General features: G+C 35.8%; 5 protein-coding genes, 1 non-coding gene and 1 pseudogene across 8 annotated transcripts; 2 read left to right on the forward strand and 5 right to left on the reverse strand.

Moving 5' to 3' along the window:
* Positions 1-2443: 2443 nt before the first annotated feature.
* LOC147935393 (cationic amino acid transporter 8, vacuolar pseudogene) lies at positions 2444-3843 on the forward strand (annotated as a pseudogene).
* A 1781-nt stretch (positions 3844-5624) lies between these two features.
* LOC104725866 (uncharacterized) lies at positions 5625-6824 on the forward strand. 2 transcript variants are annotated; one of them, XM_010444612.3, is made up of 3 exons: positions 5625-5796; positions 6188-6249; positions 6348-6824. In XM_010444612.3, the coding sequence occupies exons 1-3, from the start codon at positions 5730-5732 to the stop codon at positions 6471-6473; spliced, it is 255 nt and encodes an 84-aa protein (XP_010442914.1). In that variant the 5' UTR covers positions 5625-5729; the 3' UTR covers positions 6474-6824. The 2 variants fall into 2 exon arrangements, with proteins under 2 accessions (XP_010442914.1, XP_010442913.1); XM_010444611.3 differs by having other exon boundaries at positions 5628-5796; positions 6182-6249.
* A 165-nt stretch (positions 6825-6989) lies between these two features.
* TRNAG-CCC (transfer RNA glycine (anticodon CCC)) lies at positions 6990-7060 on the reverse strand. Its single transcript has one exon. It is a non-coding gene; the product is annotated as a tRNA-Gly (tRNA).
* A 179-nt stretch (positions 7061-7239) lies between these two features.
* LOC104725867 (thylakoid lumenal 17.4 kDa protein, chloroplastic) lies at positions 7240-10786 on the reverse strand. The gene is made up of 4 exons (XM_010444613.3): positions 8387-10786; positions 8091-8227; positions 7738-7984; positions 7240-7649 (listed from the first exon to the last, which is right to left on the reverse strand). The coding sequence occupies exons 1-4, from the start codon at positions 8493-8495 to the stop codon at positions 7426-7428; spliced, it is 717 nt and encodes a 238-aa protein (XP_010442915.1). The 5' UTR covers positions 8496-10786; the 3' UTR covers positions 7240-7425.
* LOC104725869 (uncharacterized) lies at positions 8867-9687 on the reverse strand. The gene is made up of 2 exons (XM_087472965.1): positions 9341-9687; positions 8867-9245 (listed from the first exon to the last, which is right to left on the reverse strand). The coding sequence occupies exons 1-2, from the start codon at positions 9685-9687 to the stop codon at positions 8867-8869; spliced, it is 726 nt and encodes a 241-aa protein (XP_087329091.1).
* LOC104725870 (uncharacterized) lies at positions 10786-14716 on the reverse strand. Of its 2 annotated transcripts, none has more exons than XM_010444614.3 (6): positions 14322-14716; positions 12764-13927; positions 12570-12660; positions 12181-12470; positions 11993-12086; positions 10786-11887 (listed from the first exon to the last, which is right to left on the reverse strand). In XM_010444614.3, the coding sequence occupies exons 2-6, from the start codon at positions 13787-13789 to the stop codon at positions 11409-11411; spliced, it is 1980 nt and encodes a 659-aa protein (XP_010442916.2). In that variant the 5' UTR covers positions 13790-13927; positions 14322-14716; the 3' UTR covers positions 10786-11408. The 2 variants fall into 2 exon arrangements, with proteins under 2 accessions (XP_010442916.2, XP_010442917.2); XM_010444615.3 differs by having other exon boundaries at positions 12764-13915; positions 14322-14693.
* A 7042-nt stretch (positions 14717-21758) lies between these two features.
* Positions 21759-25430, reverse strand: LOC147935394 (uncharacterized). Its single transcript, XM_087472966.1, has 7 exons — positions 25242-25430; positions 24800-25192; positions 24014-24670; positions 23744-23881; positions 22981-23527; positions 22227-22924; positions 21759-22016 (listed from the first exon to the last, which is right to left on the reverse strand). The coding sequence occupies exons 1-7, from the start codon at positions 25428-25430 to the stop codon at positions 21759-21761; spliced, it is 2880 nt and encodes a 959-aa protein (XP_087329092.1).
* Positions 25431-25681: the final 251 nt, after the last annotated feature.

Genomic DNA, 25681 nt, shown 5'->3' on the forward strand with positions numbered 1-25681 from the left:
TGAGACTTTAAACTCAATACCACCCAAAGATACACGATATGACTTATGGGAGTCGTCAGCTGGAAACTAACAAAATATGTGAAAGATCTTTGACGGTCCATATCTCCCGAAAATGCTTTACCAAAAGAAACAATTACTATCAATAAATCCATGAACTTTTTTTTTTTTTTTTGTCGTCTGATAAAATCAAAGTCTGGATAGTTTTAATTCTATCAATAAATCCATGAACATTTTGTGAGAAAAATGAGCTCCAATTTTTATGATAAGGTTCTGTTGATAGAATTAAAACTACACTTAATTATGAGGTGGAGTTATTTAAAACTACATTTAAAACGAAGGAAATATTTAAGAAACTAGTGAAAACTGTGAAATTATTAGTTTTATATTTAAACTTTAGACGTACATTTTCGTCGTCTGAATTTCAGAGTAGTCGACGACATTGGACAACAAACATACATTATTACCCAATAAAACACATTTAGTGGTTCATTAGTTTAATTATTAATCACTCTTTTTAAACGCAACATATGATTGCCGACACATTGATTTTGTTTTCCTACTCATGTTTTCCCTTTATTCCCATTTTCTTTGTGAATTCATGCATATTCTTAAACTATCTTTATACATAATCTGTGTGGCTTCGGACGGAAGGGTTATTGTGTATGTACATTGTGTTAATTAGCTTGTTAGGTAAAGACTATAATAGTCCCAAACTCCCAACGATTTTGTTTACGCAATTTAGTAGTTTTGTTGGATGTGTGTAGTCTATTTTAGTTTTATGACTTTAATCACATATATACGTATACAAGTAATATAACCTGTTGAGAAAGTAGAGAGCCACACCATTTTCTTTTATGAAACATCTAGAAGGGATGATTTATTTAAGATAAGGATAACTAAATAAAAATAATAAGAGAGTGGAAAATGTAGATTAAAAGACTTCTTCATGAATCCAAGAATGTGATGGTGTCTATAAAAGTTTGTTAGGAATGTGAGACCATATGTTCTATAACCATTGATATTGTGAGTTTATTTTTTAGGGTAAATGCTCTTCGATTATCTGAGATGTAGTAGAAATGTAGAATTATGGGATTTATCATTTAGGTCATAAATAATATGAGAAACGATGCTTATTAGTATAAAATAAGATTTTGGGGGATAGTGGTCTCTCACTGTAATGGGTCACTTAAAAAGGAGCACTTCTCTGATGCATTTACAGGCCACTCGCTATGTCTGTCTCAATCTTTAGTTGACTTCTTATAAAGTTGTTGAAGGCCGCAATGGAAGGATTAGTTCCACTATTTCTCTTTATCTGTATCAAATCAATTTAGTAGTGTTTGGTACCACGGATTTTTAAATCTGCCCTAACCATCTTTTGTTGACTTCTTAATTAATTATTTACCAAAATCCACTTGGGAAATACTAGTTTATTTCTCTGTCTAGAAGTTGTGTCTACCATGTTGGTTTAAGCAAGTGATTTTTTTTTACTAATTTAGTCTACATTTATTTACCGCAAAGAAAATATATATGTTTCTTTATATATGAATTTTAACTTATAATTCCTTATTCCATATGCATGTCTACTATGCTGATCATCCATGTTCAAGTATTTAACTGTATGATCAGTGTTCCAAAATCATCCGTCACAAAAAGGTTTTACAAATAATTAACGCATTGTGTGTTCAAAGTTTGGGTATTTGTAAGGACTTTGTCTGAAAAGCATGTACCCTTGATACAAAACTTCGCTTTCGTTTAAATGCATTAACAGCATTAAAACTAACAATAATTACGTACGAGTTTGGTATGATTCCATCTTGCTTTTCGATAATGGACCCTATTATCTTAGCAGAATTCAATTTCCAATAAAACTTTGCGTCGATAAGTAGACTTATGATCACACGTGGTACACTCATCGAATACATTACAGCTGTGTGGGAAAAAGTAGTGAAAACAATGGGCTTAAAAGTTAAATCATGTAGATAAAAATTGTCATGTAACCAAATGAAACTTTTTATTTTACAACAAATATTGGTTTTGACTAAATTCATCTAGAATAAAACAGCACTAATTAGAAATACGAACTATCATAGAGATAGTGTTTAGAGAACCCGGTTTGATTAGCAGCAACAACCGATTTGAATGGTATAAGGAAAAACGATTTTAGAAGAAAATAAAAATAAGAGAGAATGATTTGAAATTTTCAAGTAAAATAAAACCTACATATAAATAAATTTTACCAATATTATATATATATATATATAGATATTCAAAGTAAAACAATACTAGGATCATATGTGAAAGAAATACTTATAAGGCCATCTTTAACGGGAGAACATTATGGGTGTTCTAAGCCCAATAAAATAATAAATAAACTGAACAGTGGTCTTAGAACAGATTTTTGGGTTTTCAATTAAAACAGATTTTAGCCCAGTTCTGTGATCACATGGCAGTACGTGAATGGTTGAGTTTTTTTTGCAATTGAGACAATTTTTCATTTCTCTTCCTCTTCCAAATAGCATCTAGGTTTTCGAAGAGAAAGAGACAAAACGGCGAAAGCTTCGATTTCTACATCTTCGCCGACTAAGGTTAGTATTCCGGCCAAAAGTGTCTCTGCTTTGCTCTCAGTTCTCTGTTATGCTGAGTTTGGAGTTGAGATTCCTGTCGCTGGAGGCTCTTTCTCTTATCTTAGGGTTGAATTAGGGGATTTTATAGCCTTTATTGCTGCTGGGAATATATTGCTTGAGGCTATTGTTGGTGTTGCTGGATTAGGAAGGTCATGGTCTTCGTATCTACCTAGTTTGGTCAAGAATGATTCTGATTATTTCCGGATTAAAGTCGATTCCTTTGCTAAAGGGTTTGATCTTCTTGATCCGGTTGTTGTTGCTGTGCTTTTAGTTGCTAATGGTATTGCCATGAGTGGAACAAAGAGGACTTCTTTGGTTCCTTTTTTCCCTTACGGAGCCAAAGGTGTGGTTCAATCAGCTGCATTTGTGTACTGGTCATACATTGGGTTTGATATGGTGTCGAACATGGCTGAGGAAACAGAGAAACCTTCCAGAGATATACCTATTGGTTTGGTTGGCTCGATGTTTATGATCACTGTGGTTTATTGTTTGATGGCTTTGGCTTTGACTATGATGGTGAAATACACTGAAATCGATGTGAATGCAGCTTATTCTGTTGCTTTTACTCAGATTGGGATGAAATGGGCAAAGTACTTGGTTGGTATATGCGCTTTAAAGGGAATGACCACAAGCCTGCTTGTTGGATCTCTAGGTCAAGCTCGGTACACCACTCAGATTGCTCGGTATCATATGATTCCTCCATGATTTGCTTTGGTTCATCCTAAACAGGAACCCCTATCAATGCTTCTTCCATCGGAGTATCAGCGCTTTGGAACGCAGGCGTTAGAGGTTGGATAGCTTATGCTGTTATTGGAGTTATTTGGTTCATAGGCACTTTGGGATTGGCGTTGCTACCAAAATCCCGTGTTCCTAAGGTTTAGGGAGTCCCGCATGTTCCATGGCTGCCATCGTTTTCAATCGCCATGAACCTTTTCCTTATTGGATCACTCGGATATGTAGCATTCTTGAGATTCATTATCTGTACCATGGTGATGCTAGTGTACTATTTGTTCGTTGGTCTTCATGCAACTTATGATGTAGCTCATCAGCCACCAGAGCAAGCAAAGTTTGAGGAAGAGAAATGATATAAGAATCGATCACAACGCTTTAGTATGGTTGGTAAATTGTATAAACTTCCATGTTTTTTCTTATGTAACTTCAATATTCATGTATCAAATGTACAATAAAAATTGATTATTATATTATTAAATCTTATGATCCTAAACATACTCTCCCAATAACCAATTTCTTAACAAAAGATCTAAACTAATGATCTTACATTATTTTCATAATATTTTTACTCTAAGAACACCCAAAATTGTTCTCCCAATGCAGATGCCTTAAGAAGTTGGTTATTGGGAGAACATGTTTAAGATCATAAGATTTAATAATATAATAATCTTAAACATATTACAATTTTAAAAACTTTAAAAAATAACATTTAAATTGCAAACTTAAAAAACTTATACTAAAATTCAAAATACAATACCAAATTTTTATGAAAAAAAAAAACATTAAAGATATAAATAAAAAAATACAAACAAAACTTCCTCCAAACAAATAAATGTTTTCTCCTTTGCAAAAAATTGTATCCATTCACGTTGCCACATCACCCAAGAACTGGCCCAAAATCAGTTCTACATCAAGAACCAACAACATGTTCTTCACCCATTGTTCTCTATATTTTTGATTTTAAAAATGCTTAGAACACCCAAGGTGTTCTCCCAATGCAGATGGCCTAACTGAAATGTTAGACCATCTCCAACCCATCTTCATTTCCATTTTTATAATGGAGTTTGGAGTCAATTTTGTTCCTATCCATCTCCATTTCTATCTCCAAAATAAAAATCTCTATTTTTCTCTGTATTTGTAAATCTTCATTTCTATTTAACACTAAAATTTGGAGATTTCTATTTTTTATTCCAAATTAGAGTAGGGTTGGAGTAAAATCCAACTCTAAAATAGAGTTACTCCATTTGGAAGAAAAGTGGAAAAATGGGTTGGAGATGCTCTGAAGTGAATAAGAGTGATAAACAAAGTTGGGCAGCTAAGATGAACCAATAAAATTTGGTCCTATAGTATATATGGATGGTCAAGACAGGAACTTCCACTTAAGTTAATGAATTAGGTCACTTTTCTTGCATATAAAAAAAACTATTTTTTCAATTATGAATTTGAACCACATGAATAACTTTATCGGATGGCTTGTCTTGGATTCAACTTCAATACAATTAGTAAATTTTTGGGCTGCCTTAAATCTTGGGCATTGATAGAGTAGTTGGCCAAATAATCCAAATCTTGCACCCTAGAAGGTAGAAATCTTACTGTGTTAGCAAATATTTAAGGAAATTTTCAGTGTGTTTTAACTTTTAAGCCATCTCAGGTGTGCCTAGCAAAATAGATTTGTAATTCAAATGGTTAGCTTCATACGATATAAGACGATATCTCGTTATTCATAAAATGTTAAGATGATCATATAAATATGTTGATGTTGTAATGTAATATCTAAGAGAGGTACGGTAATTAGCTATACGTTTTTTTGTCCATAAGCATAATAAGAGAGGTAAACCGTAAGCTTTAAGTGTTCCTTTATGGGAGATGTAACACGATCAACAGTTGAGTTGACTTTTTTTTTATCAACTTTTTCTAGGGTTTGTGGGTTCATTGCGTTAACCCAATATCTTCTTATTCATCTCTTTCATTTTTTTTTTCATGCTACTATCATCACCATTTTGATGTTAGCCTCACCACTGATTTAAACTTCTTTATAAAAAAATGAGATAAAAACAAATTATTGATATTCACGTGATATTCTTATTTTAAAAAGGTTAGTTTGATAAGGGCTTTACATGTTTTGATCATTATCATAAACAGAACCAACCATCTTAGTCATGGTCATCATCATTGTCATAGTCATCATCATCACCATTACGACTATATGCTATCTGGACCAAAACAGCTTCCACCACATAAACTTGACCGTTTATAAAATGGAAACTAGCCTTCTCCCCTCTTCTCATATGAAACCCATTTTCTCCTAATTTCCATTGAGTAATTACATTCTCCCTTACATAAACAAAGGGTAATCATCAAAAACCACACAATATGCCTCTTAGGATTAAACCCCTATCTCTCCTCTTCCTCGTACTCATTGTTTGCTCTTCATCACTAGGTAAGCATATTCCTATTCCATCCTTTCTTATTTAGTTTTTTTTTTTTTTTTTTTTTTTTGTTTACTTTGTTTAAAGGGTTAACTATATCGAATTTACGTCCCAATACAATCCATCTCAATCCGAAATCAGCTTATGATATTAGAATTTAGTATCTTCGTCTTTTCTTGATCGTTGAGCTGAGTGCCTCAGTGATCTACCTTAATACACTTCGTTATTTTACTGTTTATTGGTAGCTAGAGTCACACGATCGGAAATACTATTTCATTTCTGCCTTTTATATTAGAACATATCTAAGTATCTAACTAACCTTTTTCGCGTTGCAATAAATATGAATCCGTTTTAACTAGAACATGTATACTCCGCTGATACAATGTTTTCTGTTAGCCATAGTGGAAGGCTCTATCCAGATCGGAGGCTCAAAGATTCATGAGATAAGTTTCAAGCTCTACAAGGTATATACATGTTTATATATGCTTATAATTTTAAGGAATGTTATGTTTTGCGCGCGTCCAAATATTGACAAGATCCATACTGGTTTGTTATTATAAAGAGTGAGGAAGTGGGAGCGAAGAAGATGAGCCATAGGAAGTTGATGTTCCACTCCACAGCGGACTACGACGATGCAGGACCCAACCCTAAACACGACCCAAGAAGAAGGCCCGGAGGCAAAGGTTGAATCATCAACAACAATCGTCTCTCTGTCTCTCTCTCTCTCTCTATCTATCTATATATATATAAGTTAGCATATAAATATATAAGCACATGCACTACTAATATCTATAATATGAATGTATGTATGTTATGTTTTGTCTCCTCCTTCTCTGACTCTTTTTGTTAGAAGATGAGATATCAGTGTACAATACCCTTCGGAAACGCGTTCGTCAAAGGAGGATTAATGCCAAGACATACTAAATCCTATTTATTTAACATATATATATATATATATATATATATATATATAGAATCATATTCTGTGTACTTCGTTGTATCAGAAAATAAATAAAGAGTGTTATGGTTATTTTTAGTATCACACAGCGAATAATCATGATCTCTACAGCATATAACGACAACGTAATCCAAAAATCAGAATTCTAAAAAAATATATAGTATTTTATATAATTGATCATTTCAATCCCAAACATATAATATATAAAAAAATTGTAAGTTGAACTAATTAAAACAAAAAAAAAGGTGCGCATCCAGGGAATCGAACCCTGGTCAGTACCGTGGGAGGGTACTATGATACCACTACACCAGATGCGCTCCTGCTTACTCCTCTTCTATTATATATTTTTATATTACATAATTACTATGTCCATCAGTCCATGAATGAACACAAAGCACTTGGGTTTGGTTGTAAACTTACACTTGTTTTGCAGAAATACACATAATTTACACACAGTATTAACACATAGATTATGTGTATGTAAATTATTGAAGAATGAAGAACATAGAAAAATGCATTTTGTTTGTTACAGAATTTACAAGAATTGATTATACAACCTCATAACTCTCCTCCTCAGTCCTATCCTTCAACCTTTACGTACTTTGTTTTCATACATCTTTGTGTCAAATCTCAATTCTTACATTTATATAATACATTCAAAACAAATATTTCTCTCTTCTCTCTATCGGCAACCCAACACAAGTCTTCCTTCTTCGTTTATTGTCGCGTTCCTACATATTTTCTGAAGGTCTATGTAACCAATGATAGTGTCCTCAAACACCACATCCTCCAGATTTGCCTCTTCGAATGTCGAACCTGATAACACCGTGTTCCTGAACACCGCACCTTTCAGATTCGATTTCCCAAAATTAACCCGATCGATAACAGCATTCGAGAAATTCACCCCTGCGCAAGGATCAAAACTAAGCATTACTTACCACACATGCTTTCCAAGTTTCAAGATTGAAGTGTTACATGTAACAAATTAAGATACCTTTGAAGCTTGCTTCAACGGCATAAGCTTTTGACATAACAACCTCAGTCATGTCAGCACCATCAAACTTGGCACCAACCATCAAGGCAGCAGAGAGAGTCTTCCCTTTAAGATTAGTTTGATCATTTGTGTAATCACAGAACCTAAGATCCAGCGGTTTGTCATAGACACCATTAGCTTGACCTATCGTGTTACCAACGAATGCTTTTTCACACCGGTCTGGTTCTGTTGATAGCGGAGGAAGTCTCTGAAAAAAAATAACAAACCCATTCTTCATCACTTCAAAACATTACCATCCTTTAACATTCTTCCATAAAGCTTTAGAATTAAAATTTGGTTTCAGTGGACAGAACCTGGTTAGCAGCAATTACAGGAGAAGCTATTGTAAGAGTACAAGCACAAAGAGCAGCGCAAGCGATACATCCAAGCTCCTTTATAGACAACAAACTCTTCTTGATTCCTACACCATTCTCTCCTCTGTTTTCTCCGACTGAGAGAGACCATTATGCAAAATTTAGGGTCTGATTAGAGTTTTGAACTACAAAGCTACATATATAATGCTTCAAATCGAAGAACCAAGAAGAAACATATAGAAGAAGAAAAAAAACAAATAAATGCAGAGGAAAAAGAAAAGAAGATGCGTTTATACCGGAGCAATGTACTGTTGTTACTAAAGATCTCGGCTCACGGCGGAGTTTTAGGGAGAAACACGGCGAAGATAGATTATTCCTGGTGAACTGAACAGGAAGCGAAGCCATTTGAGAAAATGGGATCGGATGTTTCAGATTTTTTTGTGTTTGTTCGAACTCTTACGGACAACCGTAGAGTTTTATCAATTCGTTATGGATCATGCCTATGACGTGGCATGACAGATCATAATATCACAAACTATCATGCCTATGACGTGGCATGACAGATCATAATATCACAAACTATTAAGCCCATTGGGCCGATTACTATTTTGGTCCAGTTAAAAACTACTTTATGTTGGCTTTATAACCACGCATATGTATGATTTACATTTACAAAAACCGGAATATATTTGTTTCTATAAGTTTATTGGATCCTTCTAGGTCAATTGAAACCCTATGTTTAGAGTTTTTTTTATTTTTTATACTAAAGAATCAGCTCAGACGAGCCAATTATGAAGAAAATTGTCTACAAACAAAACATGATGCAGAAACACACGCACTTGGCGTGCTAAAAAATCCGCTCGTACATTAGCATTACGAGAAACATAAATCAAAGAGAAAGAAGAAAACTCCTCCATGTCGATCCGAATGTCATCTAAATATATTGCAAAAGCTGGCCAATCAGTTGGGGAAGACACCATCTTCACCAAGTCGGAGCAGTCGGTAAGAAAAGCCACATCCCGGAAGTCATGTCCAATCATACATTGCATCGCCCAGATGAAGGCTTCAACTTCTGCATGTAACGGGATAAACTTCGCCGGAAATTTGTCGCTCCAAGCACTGGGGGCGATCCTTCTGATGAAATACATCACCATCCTGCACCAGCAAAAACATATGTCGCTTTCCAAGAGCCGTCAACATAACATCTCTGTCCCATAAAAATCGTAGAAAGATATAAACCCCTTCTATACCCAGGTGTTAGACCCGTAGTAGTGGAGGGAAACTCCTCCCCCTCGACATCTACCTGAGCCTCCTGCCAGGACAAAGCCTCACCCTCCGCCACCCGGACAACCTCATCAGGGCGTTCAGCCTGGTTTTCAAAAACACGGGCGTTTCGAGCTTTCCAAATATACCACATCATCCAAGGAAAAATCTGAACCTGTGGACCCAGACTTATGGGATCTAGAAAATGATCAACATTAGCATATACAGAGTTCGTCGGAAAGAGTTGCGGCCCCACTGGTACATGAGCTAAAGCCCAGGCTTGTCGGGCCGGCGGGTATAGAAAGATGGCATGATTTATATCCTCCTCCTCCATCCCGCACCGTGTACAAACGACATCACAACTCAATCCCCGATCACGCAAATTAGTCGATACCGAAATACAACCCGATAAAACTTGCCACATAAAATGTTATAGTTTTGGTGGACATTTTACTTGCCACATAAAATGTTGTAGGTTTAGAGCCTTATATATATATATAGCTTTTAGTTCCTTAATGCGTACGTACCTTAACCATGGCTCCTTGGTCTTCGAGAGACGGTGAACTCAAACGTGTACAAGAACAGATCCAGCAGTTGACGACGGAGGTGCAAGCTCTCGCCTTCAAGCTGGATAGTTACATCAATTTCCATCGGCCACAAGAAAAACCCGATGAAGAAAACTGTCAAATTCATGGCAGACGATCGGGTCAAGAGCTTCTCGACTGGATGGTCACCATCAGAGAGATGGTTGCGATGAGATTCCGAACTTGGTGGTCGCAACTAGTAACGTTGCGGACACGTTTCGATAATAAACCTAAAATCTCTTCGTGGGATCAGTTGAAGAAGAAGATGAGTGAAACGTTCTTACCACCCAACTATGATCCAGAGACGCCCCAAGACTTACACATGTTGCTAGAAGAATTTTATAAAGAGTCGCTGTCCACGCGCGTTGATGACATGAATGAGTCAGACCAACAACATCAACATGAGGGCTTGTGGCAAAAGTTCCGACACCAACTCAACTTGAATCCCTTCACTTCTCTTGCAGAAGCACATCGACAGGCCCGCATCGCGGAAGCTAAGAAGAATATGGAATTTATCATAAATGTGTTTGGGTTTTTCTTTGTGTGGTGGTGTGCGGTGACATTGGCGACTGTTATATTGTTATACTGTTTTGGACTGTTGTTTTAAGAACTATTTCATTGAGATCTTACTTTTTTCTCAAAACCTTGAGTCGATACTCGATATTAACACATTGCACACGCTACCTTTTTTTTTGTTTTTGGACACAACACAAACTCGTAATTACATTAACTGTATACAATTGGGGGAAAGAAAAAAAACAGAAGTTTTACTGTATACTACAAAATAGTATACAACTACAATGCCCCGGAACCTCCTCTGAGGTGGAGAGTAAGGTCCTTAAGATAAGTGCAAAACAAAATCTAAACATAGCTATATATAATAATGAACTCATTTACACGTTAGAAAAATCAGATTACACTATAAATCAACGAATCAATAATCACTACGTTAGATATTTATCAAATCAAAATCCTAATTTAAGAAAAAGGATCTAAGGAGAAGCCATTGGAAGATCTTTCTTGTGGAAGTAACGTCAACATCTTTCTCTTTCAGCCACTACTTTCCATGATCACTTGCCTCTTCTTTTATTAGGACCCTACGTACACTCGCCTGTCAATTTTTTCAGAAAAATCCGCACTGTCTAAAAAACTCTCTCCAACCGCCACTAATTGCCAAAAACAGAAACATCTGTTCGTTATCATCCCCGGCGTCTACATCAACTGATTGTCAAATCTTCCACTGAAACCACTTCTTGAAAGATTTTCTACAGGATCATCATAATCTTGAGAGGAAGTAACACTTTTTGACTAATTGATATCTCCAGAAATCTGAGAGTGGATCTGGTTTTGGACCCACCATATAAGCTTCAAGATCTGCCAGAACCATGTGCTTGTGCCTATCAAGAAAGGAACAATCGCATCTGATTGTTTTTTTTCTTCTTCCAAAGTTAGGAAAACGAAACCGGTTTTCTCAAGTAGTCACAGGCAAACCATAGTTCTGAAATGTTCTGATCCGTCCATCCCACCCGCCTGTGACTATAACCATACCCCATAATAGAGAGCTAGATGCTCTCTGGTAAGAGGATTTGAGAAACTTGTAATGTGATGCATTCATTGCGGATGTAGACAGAGGATTTACGGGTAGGTTTTCCTCTGGCCATGTCGCACTTCCTTTGGATATTGATCCGGGGACATATCCTTCGTTGAGAGATAAACAAGAGGGAGAAGAGAACGGGAGAGTTGTGTTATGATCTGAGAATCCACACCAGGTTGCTGCAACGGATGCATTGGTGGAGAAACGTTCAAAAGATCGAATCTTTTTGCTTTGAGAAGAACAATCTGACTCATCATTACTCCATATATATACATTGGAGTCTTCACAAGCTGAAACAATGTGTTTTCCATCAGATGTAAGAGACGCTGATATGAGGCTTCTCGTCTTGCAAACACCTAGAGAATAAAAAACAAAAAAACAGAGATGAGCTTAGTTTAGAATCAATCATAGAGATATTGAAAAGAAACTGAACGTTGTAGGTAGCATAAGAAGCAACATACCTTTGTATTTTCTGACGACATTGTTGCCTTGAAGAATTCTGACTTTGGAATCCGCGGAAACAACCAGGACTTTGTTTGGCTCTTGTGGTAAATACTGGAAAGAAACATGTATATCGATTTGTTAACATCTCACAATGTCAAGAGAAGTAAACAAAGTATCAAGACCAGGTGAAAAAAGAAGACATTACCTGAAATCCAGTTATCCGTTTATTGGAAGACTTCTTTTTGCTATGCACATGTATCTGAGAGTCCAGTTCTAAATATTCTCCTGACATGCTAAAGAATCTGCAGCTTCCGGTAAGACAACCAATAATTCCTCCCTGTCCATCCGCACGATAACACACTGCGGATATAATGTCTTTGAGATCGGCCCAATCAGTAACGTTGCAACCAGAAATGCTCCAGATTCGAACTTTTCCATCAATTGAACCACTCATGAAATAATTCTCGTTCACGGGGTTGAACTGAACAGATGTTACTGCAGAAAAAAAGAAAGTTGCAGCTAAAGTCAGATCAATATGGTAACTGAGATTTGTTCTTTAAATGTAATCACTAAGAGGAAGAAGAAGAAGCATACCATAACTATTGTGAGGGAAAACTCCAAGACAATCATTGCTACCGACTTTCCAAAGCCGGACAGTTTTATCCATTGACGCCGACAGAAGATACTACATTAGGAAATTACATAACAAATGCCTCAGTTTTTAAAACTTCCATCTAAGCAATAGTTGCATGGTAGTATGAAAAATGTAAAAGAATTTGGAAGCTTACATTATCTTTTGACCATGAGATGTCCAAGACTTCACCCGTGTGCCCGCGGAATTCATATAACGGTTTATCCATTATCCGGAAAACTTTAGGAGGGAAGACAACGCAAGCCGAATCAGATGTTTTCCTGAAACTTTCTGTAGCCTTCTCTGATTTTTCCTCATCCACCAAAACCGGTTTCAACTGAGAAAGATCATTTACCTCAAAGTACATAGACGAAGGATCTATCTCATTCAGGCCATCCCTTCGTAGTCTAGATCTCTTATCCTCCACGACTTTCCACACGCGCACAATCCCATCTTCACCAGAACTTGCAAGAAACTTCCCATCGCCGCTAAACTTCATCGCCAAAATGGCACCATCATGAGCTTTAATGTCTTGACTCTGATAAAGAGCTGAAAGCTCCTTCGCCTGTTTCTTACATTGCTTAACCTTAACTCTTGAAATCACATCACCAAAACCAGAAGAAGCTCTGATTTTACCACTAGATTCAACTTTTGTATCCGCAGTACACCCCATAGACCGCAGCCTTGTAAACCATCCCTTCTTGAAACTCGTGACTAACCCTGCGATACTCCCCTGCTTCTCTGTTTCCTTCACCTGGCAATACCTGGAGTTAGAACATGATGCCATTGAAGAGCTTTGTCTCCTCGTTACATCACATCCACCCACATTTTTGTCTACTCTCAAAGACAATTCCTCGGAAACTTCAACACTTGAACCAGACGAAGAAACTTCACTAGAAGAACTGCTAAAAACTCCAGATCTCCTCTCCTCAGCTTCAACAGAATTCTCTTGAGCTCCATGAAAGCAAGACTCCTCATTAGCTACAGAGACAGACTCCTTGGATTGAACACGATCTTGTTCAACTCCCATCCACTCCAAGAACTTCCTCCGCCTCTCCACCACACTTCCAGGTGAATCATTCCATACATCAAAACCAAAACCAGTTGGATTTGATGCCATCATCATCATCTCATCGTTGGCATCGAAGAATTGCAAATCTTCCTCTTGAGACAAGTAATCCATTATTATTATTATTCCTTGAGGGTAATTCAATCCATAAACACACACAGCTTAAAGAAGAATGCTTTCTTTCTTTTCTCTCAAAAGAGGAACTTCCCCAACTGCCAGTTTTGCTTCCAAACAAGCAACCTACAAGGCAAACTATATATAAAAGTTTAGAAAATAATATTAAAAATTAAAAAAAATCGTAAGAAGTTTACAAATGAAGCAATCACAGAGTTCGAGACAAAACGAGTTCACAAAATAAACAAAAAGAGTTGAACATCAATCTCAACCCAAAAACGCATTGAATCTAGTCTTTTATCTTCTCAGAGGCATTTCAACAAACAACTTATGTGGTCGATCAATGTGTAAGCAAACGAAACCAAAAAAAAAAAGGGTTTCATCTAAGCAGCACACAGAGAAGCTGAATTAAGCATAGCAAAGTGAGAGATCTCATTTTTAGATCCTAAGCAAACAAAAATGCGTGAGCACGAGCATCATCAAATTCATTAAAGTAATGAAATTTATAATAAAAGATTAAAAAATTGCATACTTGGGTTTGTTCGTCTTCACAAGGTTTCTTCGAAATTGGAACAAACACATCCCAAAGAAGTAGCAGCAGCAAGCAGTGGTAACAGAGAGTGTCTCAATTAACCAAAACCAGATTAAAGAAAAAAAGTAAAAGAGACAACTTTAATTATTAAAAAAAAAGAAGGATCAAAGGTTTTTTTTTTTTTAAAAAAATTGAAACCCGTGAAGAAGAAAGAGACAATAGAAGAGAAGAAGAAGAAGAAGAAGAATGGATTTGTGTTGTCCGGAGAGGGAAGAGATGATGAATTGTGAGAGTTTTCGTTTTAGGAGACGAATCTTTTCTTTTTTGTGTATAGCCGTTTGATATGCCTTATTTAACCTCTCTGTCTTTATTACTAGTTCTATACTTGAGTTCTTACATAATAACTATTCTATTTTGAAAAAATAATATAAAGTAACATGTTTTTATTATTTTATTTTTTAGTGTACATTAAAATTTAAATACTATATAGTATGAATTTTAAATAAAGTAAATTAATTAAATTTTTTTTTGATAATTGTATATTTATTGCAATTAAGTCATATTTATTTTACATGTCATATGTCATATATTTTTGTAGTTTTAATCATATTTCAAAATTATTGTGATATATATTTTCATAAAATTTATTTTGTGGTGTTAGTTATGTATATTTTCGTTGAGGTATTGTGGAAGAGAACGAGCGAAATGGAAGAGAATAAGAGAATGTGAAAATGAGAAAGTAAAAAAATGCCAATGTGAGAGAATGAAAGAATGCTTATTTATATGATAAGAATTGATGAAAATTAATGTGAAAATGAGAAAGTAAAAGAATGTCAATATAAGATAATGAGTTAATGCTTATTTATATAATAAGAATTGATAGAAGTTATATTTAGAGTTACTAGGTTACAATAATAATTTTTTGTGTTTGAATAAAATTGAATGGTGAAATATGATTAATGATTAATTTATTTTATTTTCAGTTATAATTTTATTTTAATGTGTGAGTTAAATGTATTGTGTTAAATGAGTTTTAAATATTGTTTAAAGCAATTAAACAATTAAAAAGTAAATAAAAAAAATAAAAAAGTTAGAAAATATTAATTGAAACTCAACCAATAAAGAGATACCAAAATCTTACTTTTACTATTATGTATATGATTACAACTTTTTTTTCTATGTTCTTTTTCCTCTTAATCCATAAATTTATTCGGGTAATTCATCTATTAATTAACTGGCACGACCCTATATATATTCCTTGTAATAATAATAAATCGTTGTAAGTAGTAATCTCTCCCCGTGCTCTGTCTTTTAGTAATAATCAATTCCTAATTAGCATTTGTTCCATTGAGGAGGAGATTTAGTTACCGGTGGGTACTAAACTAACTTAGCAAAAGGACCTGTCGAGGGGGATATATTACTCATCATCATTGAACTAGATTCTTAATTACACATCAATCAAATCTCTTTTCATCTGATTAGTTTACTACTACTACTTTCAATAATTATATTCGTTATGCGTAGACATCTCTCTTTTTTTTTTTTTTTTTTACAATAATAATATTTTGTGGTACATGCTTTGTTGGAGCCCACATATCTGCATGATGACTACGCGGCATGTTCCCCATTCGCTTTGCCTCTCTCTCTCTTTTGATCGTATTGATTCTAAAAAAACTCCTTATTATGATCTCTCAATTATATCTGTCATATTAACAACTTAATATCCAGTTGTTTGATACCTTAATTATTCGTCTTATTAGTAGTATTAAATTATGTAGTTCTTATTACTACTCTGTGATTGTTTTGGCAGCACACAGGGAATATTTGTTACTACTATACTCTTTAAGTTGATCATCATGTATAGAGATTTAGATTAAAATAATTGAATTTTCAAGTTTGGATAAATCGGTAATGGTAACGATTTGGAGAAATGACTTACAATAGAATTATATACTAAATTAAAAGAGTGATGAGACTTAATGATGTAATCATCTAACTAGACCATCTAATATAAATAACTAAACCGGCAAGATTAAATCGAGTTGTACTATATATATGACCTTTTAATAATATATTAATTACTAGTACTAATTACAGGCCCGTCATGGCTGAGCTAAGTCTGTCTTCCTGTTGAAGCAAATTCAACAAGTAGAAATTAACAAATCAATAATTAATTTAAATAATGGAATGATGAAAAATACTGCCTTTAGAGTTTGCAAAGGCAGATTACCTGGATTCATGCAGGCTTGTATTGTAAAGAGAATATCTGTTGTCCCATTTACATCCCAATTTTTTTTTGTAATTTTTTATTTGAACTTTCTTAATATTTGTTTACTTATATCGGTTAAACAAAAGATCTTCAAGTATATTTCTTGATAGTAATGATATTATTATACATGCATCACTATATCATACTATAATACATACTATGGGCAAGTTGGTTTTCTCCTCCTACTATTTTTTTCATCTTCATCCGAGAGGACCGAGAGCCGAGACCCATTTAAGGAATTATATTAGACATATCTAAAACCTTTTTTTTATATATATACAAGCACATTATTTTTTTTAATATAGGTAGGAATATGCACTTTGAATATATATCATAAATAATTCTATCTCCATCAATACCATGAGATTGACTTGGTTATATGTAAGCTTTGAATAAGAACAACGGATATAGCAGTCAACACTGTTGTTCATGTACCATTTTTTTTCATTCACAAGTTTGTCTCTAGTAACACAAATAACACAATTCAAATATTTGGATCGTTTAAGAGGTGTTATTAAACGAAGAAACATGTTGGCTTATTGACAGCCATCAAAATTTTGTTCTAGAGTATCTAGAACAAGTCTAAATCAGTAAATCTTATCTCCTTGTGAGAGATATTAACAAATAGTTTTATGTCCAAGTAAAAAAGAATTGTTTGTGTCGAAGTAAAAAGGAACTGTTATTAATTCATCAGCATGTGTAGTATCTATAATGTGCTGATGTGGCTTGCCAACTAGGGAAGCTATCAAATACAACAGTTTAAAGCGCACGACCACCCATCTTATATTATATATTATTGTTTTAGGATTACTATAGTATATACAATACGTATGAATATATGTTATTATATTTGCATATTGGTATATCGAGTTAAAGAATAATCTTTCAAAAAATGATACGGTTCATGGAATGGCCACTTCATTGCTTTGGTTGTTGAAACGTTGATATTCTTCCTTCATGTTCGTCAAACTCAACCAGATTCTCCTAACCTTACCAGCTTCATTATTATCTCATTATACAGTCCTGTCACTTTTCTTATTCATTTTAAATTTTGTTTGTTTCTTTAGAACAACAAAATTAAGTTTAAGATCGCTCTTGGCTTATGATTTATCAACGTGAATAAATCACAAAGATATCATAGAGTTGTTTCATTGAAGTTTCCATTTGTATTCATACTAATTGTTACGTTTTGTGTTGGTAATAACTTTAGAGGTTGAAAATGACTAAACACATGCATGTTAGTCTAGCACCAACTTTATATAGCTAAATCATTAGTACCACATGATAAGAAACAACTTATTAATGCTTTATGATCTTCTTATTATTCTTATGGTGCAATGAGTAAAAATGTAAACATTAAAACATCTCAAGTAGTAAAAGGGTGATTAACCTTAATTCTTTAGATGAACGTTAACCTCGATCTGTCACATGCATGTGTCTACTTTCATACCAATAAAACAAAAAACATACTCAAATTTATTTTATTTAAACAGATATTTCCATCTGTGTATTCATCAATTCGTAATATAGATTGAAGGAATAGTAATGGACCTAAAATATAGAAGGAAGAATTAATAATGCTGCGATTTAATATTAATCAAGATAATGAAATTATATATATACATGCTTTGGAGTGGCCTTTAAAAAACGAAATGACTAGTAAAGGGGTGATTCACCTTAATTCACTCTGCCGACAATATAAACAAAACTGATAAAACAGTAATGTATGTAATGCTTAATAATCCCGCCACCGTATATCAGAATAATGATAGTTAGTTCATTAAGTATATGGAATATTCTTGTACGTAGACTGAAAAAAAAAAGAATATATAAAACATTGTCTTGGGATAAAGTAAACTAACGGATTATCTTACTAGGTTATAGTATAGTATTTAACATTAATAAAGACATTTAAATTATCAAAAATTTGCATGTCATGTTAAAATGCGACCCTTATCCGGAAGATTGGTTAATCTGTTAATACAGCTATACATATCCATTGTATAATCAAAGCTTCAATGTATATGAATCAGCTGTATATTTGAATAACGTGTACATGAGTACATCTGCATAATTAGTGTATACTTTTACAAACTAAAAGAGCAAATTACGTAGGCGCATTCTTTGTGTTGTCTTTTCCCGACGTGGTTATAAAACTACCGACGTGTTCACTTGCGATATTGGACTCATAAAACTAGCACCTTAGCTTCTATTGTACGGACTCTGACAATATATTTTGGACCCACTGTATCATATAATGGACCGTAGTATCTAGTAGCCATTCGTGAATAAAGATTGAAGATCTTATGATATGAATTTTATACATACGCGTATATGGGTGTCGGTGTACGTGAAAATAGTCAAAGTTGACTTCGGAGTTTGGGAGAATAAACATGGAGCTTCACTAGTCTCTACGTTGATGATAGTTATTTGCGACGCATCAGATTATGATATATGTAATATTAGTAGTAGTTGGTAAACTTTAAACTTTGGAAGTCAAAGAGGGTAAACCATAGATACGCCGGTTTCTTAATAAGGTATGATCTTGTATAGATGATAGTTATACCAAACAAACACATCATTTTCGTTCTGTAATATATATATATATATATATATATATATCGTTTTGGATTCTTGTTTTCATTATTAAATGTCGCTTTACATAGATTTTCTAAAACCTATTTTATATATATTAGTTTACTGTAGTAATTAAAATTAATGAAAGTCTTAGTATTTGATAAATATAGAGTTATTATACTATTAATATAATGATAGTTATAATGAAACGCTTAATTGAATGAAGGATATTAATAACAGTAGCTTTTTAAAAAGGATTCAATAAAACTTAACATTACAATGACTAAAGTAAAATAACAATAATAACAGAAAATAAAAATACCAGATCAAAAAAATAAGTTGAATGAATACGTTAACAATTTTGTAAAGGATTAATGTAAAATCGGCGAGTGGGTCAGAAGATAAGGCTATTCCCTTTCTGATGGAACGTCCCAAAGTTCAAGACGCATCATGTGATTGTGCTGTGTGTACCTTATACGCGCATGTATGATTAGGTGCGGTCGTTATACTATAACTAGATTACTAACTAGTAATTGTGCTGTGTGGCTATTATGGGCGTGTAAATTACAGGTTAACTCATGTAGCTAGCACGTGATTTGTGATTTGTGATTTGGGATGCGGACTCTAGAGATATATCTAACTCATGTAGCTATCACGTACATGTGACATAAATTTAACCGTGTAAACCTAAAACTGGAGATGATTTTTAGAATGGATCAAACCAAAACTTAAAATAAGTCAAGTAACATCAATAAAACTAAAAATAAATCACATAACAGCAATAAAAATATATAATAAATCAAAACGGTTTACAAGACCAAAATAAACTAAATTAAAATCCGAGTATAATATTGCATAATCACAAATAAATATAAGTTGCAAAATAAAAATTCACATAATGAAAATTCGCATAGTAAAATAAGTATATATATTCACTTATTCACACAATAAACCTTTTTATTATATTTTTTAGACAGAAACATAAATCATGCATTTTGGTAACATTATGCAAGTTCTTTTAATTGGTCAAATTCTTTCACAATCGCACTAAAACAGCCATTTCTTTTTTTTTTTGAATAAAATATAAAATTTATTCGAAAAAAGCGTTTTTACATCAAGTGCAGCGGTTTGTAATATGCGTTTAGCAAATCAATTGTTTAAAGTAAAGTAAAGGAGTAAAAATAGTGAAATCCTCTCAGTGAGTAGCAAACCAAATCTCCAAACACTCTGCATAGCTCCTATCACCTTGATTCCCAATAGATAAAATCATGTTGTGTACATCCTTGTCTAGCCGTCGAAATAGGTGAGATGGAGAAGTAGCAAGGTCCCCATGACGCCTTCCATTACGTTCTTTCCACAACGAGTACACAAGTAGCTGAAACGTATATCGGAGGAGGAAAAGAAGATGCTTACCGAGAGATGTATCAGTGAGTAGGTTATGCACAATAGCCCAATCAGAGGAGAACTGACCAGCGAGGAGCTTAGAAGTAAGACCAGACCAAACTTTATTAGAGTAGGGACACGAGAAAAATAAGTGATCTCTAGTTTCTAGAGGCGCTAGACAAAAGACACAAGAGGAGGAAGTTGTAATAGTCCAGCTCTGCATTCTATCCCCTGTTGTTAGCCGATTTTTTGTTGCAAGCCAGGATATAAACGAAAACTTGGGCGTGGCATAGGTGAACCAGATACCTCTATACCAGTCCTGTTTTGGTTTGTAATCCCGTAAAGTGTTCCAAACATCCTTTGTGGAGAAATCTGGCTTGTATTTATTTCCCTGTCGTTTCCAAAGAACCACATCCTCTGTTTCTGCAAGCCCCCTACGTCGAATACCCTCAAGGCAGTCTTCGATTTGGATGAGATAAGTAGCGCGGTGTCGTCGTCGACGATGAGACGAAAGCACCTGAGCCAGAGTGTCATGAAGACCAACACCCATATCAATGCAGCCTATGTGTTCCGTGATAGCAATAAGTGTACCTAGGGGAGACCAATTATCATGCCAAAAAGAAATACTTTGGCCATTGCAGACTTCGTACTTAACGAAACTTGAGGCTAGTTGTCGATACTTTAACAGTTTCCTCCACATCCAAGAGCCTAAAGCCGATGACTCACTGATCGACCAAAAAGAGTTCTTGCAAAGCAAGTATGTACGTAGCCATGACACCCACAAAGATTTGGAGGACAAGAGTCGCCAAATAAGTTTTAAGCAACTGACCTTGTTTGCCACTTTTAAAGATCGGAGCCCCAATCCACCTTCCTCCTTTGGGAGACAAACAATAGACCAAGAGACCTTGGCCTTTTTTGCATTTAGAACCGGACCAGACCAGAGAAACGCACAACACAAGTTGTCTATTTCCTTGATAGAGGCGCTAGGGAGGCGGTAAGCGGACATCCAAAAGTTAGTAAGACCTTGAATGACTGAACTAATCAATTGTAACCTTCCTGCAAATGAAAGGTGACGAGTGGTCCAGCTAGCAAATTTGCTTCGTATACGTTCGATGAGAGGCGTATAGTCAATAGCCGTCATTCTCTTAGTTAACAGAGGTAAACCAAGATAACGCACTGGTAAAGATCCAGCTTCAAATGGAAACGAGTTAAAGGATGGCCTCCTGCTCAGTATCACTTACCCCTGCCATGTATAAGGTCGACTTTTCCATGCTAATTTTGAGACCGGATATCTCTGCAAACTGATCAAAAATTTGTAGAATACCCTCGATAGAGCTTTTAGTACCATCAGTAAAGACGAGTAAATCCTCTGCAAAACATAGATGAGTCAACCAAATATTTTTGCAATGGGGATGATAGCCTATTTGTCTCTCTATTGCCGCCTTGTCAAGCATCTGAGACAGTACCTGCAAACAAATGACAAAGAGGTAGGGAGAGAGGGAGCAGCCTTGTCGTAGCCCTCACTCACTTCGAAATAGACCCGAGAGTTCTCCATTAATTTGGACAGAAAAGGATTTCGTTGTAACACACAATTCAATCCAGCGAATAAAGCGAGCTGGGAAGTTCAATGCCGATAGGGTTTTAAGCAAAAAAGGCCACTGGAAAAAATCGAATGCCTTCGATATGTCAATCTTTATTGCACTCCGGGAAGACAGCTTGGCATTGTGATAATCCTTCACAATTTCAGAGGCGAGGAGAACATTTTCCATCAAAAGACGCCCCTTAACAAAAGCGGACTGGTTCGGTGATATGAAATCCGGGAGGAGCCTTTTTAACCTATTAGCAATGAGTTTTGAAATAACCTTGTATAAGACGTTGCAACATGAGATAGGGCGATATTCCTTCATTTCTTTAACCCCAGTCTTTTTTGGGATCAGAGCAAGAATTGTTGTATTGATACCCTTGGGGATGAAACCATACTGAAAAAAGGATTGAACTAAGACAATGAAATCCTTACTAATTATCGACCAAGCTTCTTTTAGAAACTCAACTGTGTAGCCATCTGGTCCGGGACTTTTGTCACTAGGCATTGAGAACAAAATCGCTTTTATCTCATCTATAGAGACATCCCGTTGTAACTCCGCACTCACTGCATCAGAGCACCGATAATGCAGTAGTTGTTGAAGTGCCTCTACAGATATTCCCTGATACCGAGCCGTCTTATAAGTTAAAAACTCCTGGAAAAATCGAACGGACTCGAGTTTAATATCATCATGAGAAGTAGCAACAGAACCGTCAGGGCGTGTTACCTCTCTGATAGTGTTGCGTATTTCTCTAGCCTTAGCGGCTCTGTGAAAAACTTTATTGTTGCCATCTCCGACACAAACAACCATCGATTGTAGGCAGCAAATTCTGCTTTGATGGCTTGACCTGTTGGATTGGTAACAGTCTCCAATTGACATTGACAAAGGGTTGCATAAGCTTCCTTTGTTTTCCTTATCAAGTCACCAAGTTTGCGTTTGCTCAGTGATTTGATACACGGCTTTAGGGCTTTTAGCTTCTTAGAAAATCGATACATAGCCAAGGTAGAATGATGTAGAGCCTCTGTACCATCCCAAAACTCTTTTATCTGAGGCAAAAAATCCGGATCCTGAGTCAGAGCATTAGTAAACTTAAATGGTTTCTGCACACGCGGTTTATCAGCTCCAATTGTTATTCGACAGTGCAAGTGATCAGAGCATCCGTCAGCCTCAAACACACCATATGATTGTTGGTACTCCGGTATCCAGGAATCATTAACAAGAACTCTGTCCAACTTTTTACAAATCAGTGCATCATCCTCCCGTTTATTGCACCAAGTGAACAACGGCCCATGAGCCTGCATATCACTTAAACTACAATATTGCACTGCTGCCTGAAAATCTTTCATTCCCACAGGTATCGTCGATTTCACCGCATATGAGGAGTGCTCAGTTCCCTGCAGAATCTCATTAAAATCTCCGTATATCAACCATGGATTAGTCCTGATCAGAGGCAAATCCTAATTGCTACATAGATCCTCCCACAAGTGTTTCCTTTCCTCCACTAAATTAGAAGCATAGACAAAAGAGACAAAAAAACTTTTGTTCATTCCCTCCATTAGAAAAGAACATGTAATCATTTTTGCACTCGTATAACATGGTGTAAGCCGCACCTGTGGACTCCACACTACCCAAATCCGACCAAATCGATGAGAATCATAGTTAGCAAGATAAGACCACCCTGGGAAGGTAGATACTACTATGCGTTCTGCTTTCTTCTCCTTCACCCTCGTTTCAAGGATACGCCCAAACTTCATATTTTCATGTAAAATCCAATCACGAACTACGGAATGTTTTGACATTTTGTTGAATCCTCGAACATTCCGAAAGAAGCTCGACATAAAATTAGAGTTGGGGGGATGTGTACCCTGATCCCGAGAGACCTGAGCAGCGGGTGTTGAAAAAAACTTATGAGTAACCTTTGATTTCCGAGGCAGGTACTTGTCCGTTTTCTTGTCATCCTTCTCCAAGGCATCAACCAGAGTCTCCGTAGCAGGCGCTGCAGCTACTTCAGACCCGTCCTCAATCTCATCTGGATCACTCTCACCAGTTCCACTCAAAATAGAGTAGGAGTTTGAGAGCATATAAACCTCACTAAATTTCAAAGAATCCCTCGTTTGCTTTGGACTAGTGCCTGATTTATGCACCGTTTTTTGAGGAGTGATCCAAACACCCTCGTCACCCTCCTCTGATGCATTCTCAGTAGTTTTCTCCACAGGGAGTGGCTCTTTAACGTTACTCTGTTCGGCAACTGCAGTAATAGCCACCCCTGGAGCTATGGGAGTAGAGACAGTGTCAGCAACACCCGTAGTCTCTGGAAGTTGCTCCACTGGTAGTTGCTGTGGAGTCAAATCCTCTTGAGCAGGAGCACTAGCAGCAAGACAAGCCTTAGTTAGATGTCCCCACTTTTTACAATTACCACACTGCGGAGGCAACCATGGGTAAGAGTATTTAACTACCACATCCAACTTCCCTTCTTCTTCACCTAAAAGATGATACTCTGTCGGTAAAGGTTTGGTTAAATCAGTCTCGACCATGATCTGCGCTTAATCAAAACGAAAACAAGCCTCAGTTTTTGGGTGTAGCCGTATTGATTTCCCCACAGCACTGGATAAAAACTCCAAACCCTTGTCCGTAAATAGAGTTGGTGAAACATGTTTAAGAACTACCCATAGTGGAATAGACTTCATCGCCGATTGGGTGTCCTCTGCAAAAGGCGTCCATTTAGAAACGATCATTGGGATACCCACAATGTTCCACATACCTCTATTAAGAACCCGAGATGTAGTGCCTTCGTGTCGAACACGAAACTTAACCGTAGATTCGTTGACAGAGAAAACATCGATAAGGGATGACTTATCTCCTAGCCTCCAAATCTTATTCACTATCATGTGGATTTTACCAACATGTGGTGCTGGTGAGTGGAGAAAATTTCCAATGAGAAAATCCTCCCACAAAGACTTAGCACTTTCGAAAACTCCTCGAGGTACCACGACCCGCTGTTGACCTTCTACCTCCGAGATAACAAACGGTTGTTTCGTAAACATGTGCTGTTGGGCAACCTTCACCCACAGTTTGTTTCCAACACCAAGTTGTATTCGAAGGGGAAACCCTAGCCTCTGACCGTGATTGACCTAACATAGCAGAACTTTTGTCTAAACCCTCCATAACATCATCCTTTCGCAAAGATCCAACAGGAGAAGAGATCAGCTCTTCTTCCTGCACAATTCCGGTACCAAAACCTGGCGGAGAGGCCACCAACATCCGCTGCCGTGGGAAGGAAACAAAAACCCTAATCATCTTCAAAATCGCCCTATACTAACGTGGCAGAAATAATAATCTTATCTTTTACTATTTTTCTAAAACAGCCATTTCGCTATTATGCCTCTTACAAGATATTTTTATTTTATGGTTCTAAATTTGGATATCTGTCTAACTTGAAAACTAGTGCCTTAAACGGATACAAAAATACAAAAAAACCTATCATATATAAGTTAGTGACCTCATAAAGTCACATCAACAGTGTTTCTGGGTCTGCGACCACCAATTAT

This window comes from Camelina sativa, chromosome 11 (assembly GCF_030686135.1).
Source record: "Camelina sativa cultivar CO46 ecotype springtype chromosome 11, ASM3068613v1".
Taxonomy (NCBI): Eukaryota; Viridiplantae; Streptophyta; class Magnoliopsida; order Brassicales; family Brassicaceae; genus Camelina; species Camelina sativa.